The 5,465-nt window shown below is 44.6% G+C and overlaps 1 protein-coding gene across 2 annotated transcripts in view; it reads left to right on the forward strand.

Annotated features, from left to right (window-relative positions):
- Positions 1-5,152, forward strand: part of LOC138975433 (uncharacterized) — a 10,339-nt gene extending 5,187 nt beyond the window's left edge. Inside the window, exons 8-14 of one of the 2 annotated variants that reach the window (XM_070348118.1) lie at positions 17-158; positions 452-605; positions 1,249-1,373; positions 3,556-3,673; positions 3,873-3,992; positions 4,751-4,841; positions 5,049-5,152. In XM_070348118.1, the coding sequence (XP_070204219.1) occupies positions 17-158; positions 452-605; positions 1,249-1,373; positions 3,556-3,673; positions 3,873-3,992; positions 4,751-4,841; positions 5,049-5,053 (755 nt within the window). In that variant the 3' untranslated portion in view covers positions 5,054-5,152. The remainder of the gene's footprint in view (positions 1-16; positions 159-451; positions 606-1,248; positions 1,374-3,555; positions 3,674-3,872; positions 3,993-4,750; positions 4,842-5,048) is intronic. The other variant, XM_070348126.1, reaches the window with a different exon arrangement.
- The last annotated feature ends 313 nt before the right edge of the window (positions 5,153-5,465 follow it).

The raw sequence follows: 5,465 nt of genomic DNA on the forward strand, positions 1-5,465 counted from the left end.
CCCATTTATTTCCCAGGCCACCACAACGACTGCTTTCTGTCCTCTGAACACGATGTGGGGACGTACCACAACACGGCCGTGGAATACCCCTACCTGGCCAAAGATACCCGTTACACCATTATAGGAGGGGAAACGTGCAGTGTCGCCAACAATCACAGGTTCTGTTATTTGATACCCTGTTAAAGGGTGGTACATAGTTTCACACACGCACATACACTCAGACACGGAAACACAGAAACACACGCACACGAAAACAAAAACACCGAAACACACACACACATACACACACACACACACACACACACACACACACACACACACACATACACACACACACACACACACACACAGGCGATAGACGATAAGTAATGAGTATTCAAATTGTTTGTTGTAAGTTAGTCTAAACCTTCCGCACAACTTGTCCCATACGGGCAGCATTTCACGTTTTCAGAAGCGAGTGTCCCACAGCGTTGAAAGAAATGGCCATGTTCCACTGGACCTATCTTAACGAGGGTTTCGACAGAGACGTCTACAGCCTGTGGAAGCATCAGGGCTGTTACAATGATGTTCACAGGCGTCTGGGATACAGGCTGTCCATCGCAAAGGTAAAGCCCCCAAACAGAGAGACTGCTTGTGTTCCAAAAAATAAATAAATAAAAACACAAGAAAGTGGAAGGAACGTTAAATTCTTCACGAAACTACGTTCCATTTATTGTCTTTGTATTTGTTGCATGTCATTCCACTGCAAAGACAAACTGTTCGTAGTTGTGAGTGTTTTCTTTCGTCCTTATTTCGTCCTCATAACCTTTTCTTTCATTATGTGTTTTTCCCTGTCGTTTATTTCTCAGAAATGTAGGCTGATTACATTAGGTTCGTTGCGACGAGTAACGATTGTAGTAATTGGTTCTCCAAGAAAGAAAATATGAATTGGAAGATTTGCACGCAAACAATTGCATGTGTAGTCACTCTTACACCGTCAAAACAAGGAGAAATCCAAGCAACAGAATTAGCGTACATATTATACAGGGGCTATCCCAGGCCTGTTTTAATCCAGTTTGTTTCTTGTTTTGTGTTTTAAACGGTGGATTAACAAGGCAACAAAAACATCATTCATTTTCTCAGGATTAAACATGTCCAATCAGCCAGTAAACAACATTCAGTGCATTAAGTAAATATGCACTGTTAGTTTGAACAATACAGATAGGCCAAAATCATATTCCTCATCTTGGATTCGTTCATTTCCACCAGGCCATTCTACCCAAGAGTGTCCATGTGGGCGACGACCTGTGTTTCCACCTCGAGTTCACCAATCACGGCTTCGCTGCCCCGGTCAAGCATTTCAACCTGCACCTGATTCTGGCGTCCACTTCTGGGTAAAGTCGGAACACCTGCGCTTTATTCTTTTTGCCTTTCGTGTTTGGTTTGTCTCGTCTTGTGCGAAAAGAACAATGGCTGCTTCGTGTAAACTACAAGTTCAGTTCTAAAAAGCTTGGACGTCAAGTATGGTGCCGTTTAAGTGCAGTCATAGCTTTTCCTATACTCGGACACGACGACTGTAGCTTTACGTGTTTGTAATTTTGTTTTTATTACATTTTAAACAGCACTTTCCTGGGAAGTGATGGCTGCAAATATTCTGTGTCCCCCCCCCCCCCCCCGCCCCCCCCCCCCCCTGAAGCAAGTAGGCTAGTACATTAAGAGAAACGACAATGCTTGAGGTTTAGAGGCAGTTTGTAAACCGTTACGGCAGCAGTCAGTACAAGATGTGCATGTTTCAGCAGCAGTTAGTACAAGGTGTGCATGTTACAGCAGTCAGTACACGGTGTGCATGTTACAGCAGTCAGTACAAGGTGTGCATGTTACAGCAGCAGTCAGTACAAGATGTGCATGTTACAGCAGCAGTCAGTACAAGGTGTGCATGTTACAGCAGCAGTCAGTACAAGGTGTGCATGTTACAGCAGCAGTCAGTACAAGGTGTGCATGTTACAGCAGTCAGTACAAGGTGTTCATGTTACAGCAGCAGTCAGTACAATGTGTGCATGTTACAGCAGCAGTCAGTACAAGGTGTGCATGTTACAGCACTGAGTCAGTACAATGTGTGCATGTTACAGCAGCAGTCAGTACAAGGTGTGCACGTTACAGCAGTCAGTACAAGGTGTGCACGTTACAGCAGTCAGTACAATGTGTGCATGTTACAGCAGCAGTGAGTACAAGGTGTACATGTTACAGCAGTGAGTACAAGGTGTGCATGTTACAGCAGCAGTGAGTACAAGGTGTGCATGTTACAGCAGTGAGTACAAGGTGTGCCTGCTACAGCAGTGAGTACAAGATGTGCATGTTGCAGCAGTCAGTACAAGGTGTGCATGTTACAGCAGCAGTCAGTACAAGGTGTGCATGTTACAGCAGTCAGTACAAGGTGTGCATGTTACAGCAGTCAGTACAAGGTGTGCATGTTACAGCAGTCAGTACAAGGTGTGCATGTTACAGCAGCAGTCAGTACAAGGTGTGCATGTTACAGCAGTCAGTACAAGGTGTGCATGTTACAGCAGCAGTCAGTACAAGGTGTGCATGTTACAGCAGCAGTCAGTACAAGGTGTGCATGTTACAGCAGTCAATACAAGGTGTGCATGTAGCAGCAGCATTCAGTACAAGGTGTACATGTTACAGCAGTCAGTACAAGGTGTACATGTTACAGCAGTCAATACAAGGTGTGCATGTAGCAGCAGCAGTCAGTACAAGGTGTGCATGTTACAGCAGTCAATACAAGGTGTGCATGTTACAGCAGTCAATACAAGGTGTGCATGTTACAGCAGCAGTCAGTACAAGGTGTACATGTTACAGCAGTCAGTACAAGGTGTGCATGTTACAGCAGTCAGTACAAGGTGTGCATGTTACAGCAGTCAGTACAAGGTGTGCATGTTACAGCAGTCAGTACAAGGTGTGCATGTTACAGCAGTCAGTACAAGATGTGCATGTTACAGCAGTCAATACAAGGTGTGCATGTTACAGCAGCAGTCAGTACAAGGTGTACATGTTACAGCAGTCAGTACAAGGTGTGCATGTTACAGCAGTCAGTACAAGGTGTGCATGTTACAGCAGTCAGTACAAGGTGTGCATGTTACAGCAGTCAGTACAAGATGTGCATGTTACAGCAGTCAGTACAAGGTGTGCATGTTACAGCAGCAGTCAGTACAAGGTGTGCATGTTACAGCAGTCAGCACAAGGTGTGCATGTTACAGCAGTCAGTACAAGGTGTGCATGTTACAGCAGCAGTCAGTACAAGGTGTCATGTTACAGCAGTCAGTACAAGGTGTGCATGTTACAGCAGTCAGTACAAGGTGTGCATGTTACAGAAGCAGTCAGTACAAGGTGTGCATGTTACAGCAGCAGCCAGTACAAGGTGTGCATGTTACAGCAGTCAGTACAAGATGTGCATGTTACAGCAGTCAGTACAAGGTGTGCATGTTACAGCAGTCAGTACAATGTGTGCATGTTACAGCAGTCAGTACAAGATGTGCATGTTACAGCAGCAGTCAGTACAAGGTGTGCATGTTACAGCAGCAGTCATCACTACGCGGCCCAAGTGACGGGTGTGGACGTGAGGGACTGGCAGCCTGGCTACACACACACTGTGGCTTCAAGTGTTCACGTGCATGCGCCGGAAGGACACTACAAGGTCACAAAATAAAAAACATTTTAAAACTTTCTTTTTGAAATCGAAGTTGATTTTTCCGCGATTGCAAAAGAACAAAAAAATGTAATTACTGTAAACAGATTATTCAAACTAAAGTATATTTTTTAAGTTCGTATTATTGTGCATGTTTGAGATAAAGCATGTGCAGTAAACTCTTTCAAATCACGATTCTATGCTGCAGGTGTTGGTATCTCTGAGTGATCCTGTGTTGGGTGACCGTGCTGACTACAACGTGTTACTGGCCACCACGGGTGTTCCTCTCTACACACAGGGTCTCAACGACCTGGGACACACCGTCACGGTGAGTGATACACGCCTTGCGGCATTCATTATATTCATGTTATTGCAGCCAGATGCACTGTTCTTTGTGCAAAACCCCTTTGACTCAGATTTTAAGTTATCATGATGAATGTATATAAACTGTGCAAACAAAATATTGCACCCATTTTCGTACCCCAACTAAAGCATTGCTTCCCGTGTCAATTTATTCAATGCCATTAAAGGTCTTCCTCCTGGCTATCTGGCACACTTTTCGGCTCAAAAGATTTACTTTACAGGCTTCACGTGACCGCCGCCCAAATAAGGGTACCCCCAGAATCTCCCCAACAAAAACGTAAGGTACATGTACCAATAACATATCGACGAAAATTCAGAAACGGCGCAACTTCGCAACTTTAAGCTAGCGAAGCCTTAGTAAATGTAGTCTCGATGTTTGCTGTTTTTTTAGTGCTGATCTTTTTGTTTCAGGCCGACGTCGACAGATTGACTAAATGTTCTTAAATCGCTTCACGCAACTTTAAAATTTTTTTTTTATTGCGTCAAGACGTGTCGGTTTAGACGTTACGGTGTTATCTAAAATATCAACACGAAAATGTCCTTTTTAACAATATATCTGCCCCCGGGCTAATGTCATTAATCAAGTGATTAGCGGCAACACGATGAACAAATCCCCTTAACGACACCGCTTGAGATCTGTAAGAAACCATCGTCAGCGACGAGTACTGTTTATAATGGGGATGCGTTATCAGTACCCTAACAATTTACCCTGGCTCTTTGCAGGTATCTGGACAACACGCGAGCTCTTCTGGCTGTCCCGGTCTGTACTCGTGGAAACCTCCAGCGGCGGGTCACTACTCTCGGCTCTTTAAAGGTGAGCGGGGTGGCTCTTCAGCTGATGATTGAAGTATTGGCTCCTGTGTCAGTTACATATATTGAGTCTACGTGGTTACTTACTTGAAGTAGGGACACTATGCTTCAACATTTGCGGTGCACGTTGTTGTTGTTCTTTTCTATTTGTACTATAACTTTTCAATAAAGCAAGCGTTGTTTTACTGATGGTAACATCTACATTGTGCAGGTTAGCACCAGCAATCGGTCCACGCAGACGAAGCATTATTTTCCGCGCGCTTTGATGCGGCCGGATTCGCTTGCACAATCGAGAAATAAAGGGGAAAAACATTATGCTTACAAGTTTTGTTCATTGTTGTTTGGTTTTGATTTGTTCGCATGCACAGGAGCTCACTTCTTTTTCTTCCATTAAACCAACACACACACACACACACACACACACACACACACACACACACACACACACACACACACACACACACACACACACACAGACAGACACACATACACACACACACACACACACACACACACACACACACACACACACACCGTGACAAGACACTGATACACACACAAACACACGCACGCACGCGGCACGCACGGACACACACACACACACACACACACACACACACAATGGAGC

This window comes from Littorina saxatilis, linkage group LG1, assembly GCF_037325665.1.
Source record: "Littorina saxatilis isolate snail1 linkage group LG1, US_GU_Lsax_2.0, whole genome shotgun sequence".
NCBI classification, from domain to species: Eukaryota; Metazoa; Mollusca; class Gastropoda; order Littorinimorpha; family Littorinidae; genus Littorina; species Littorina saxatilis.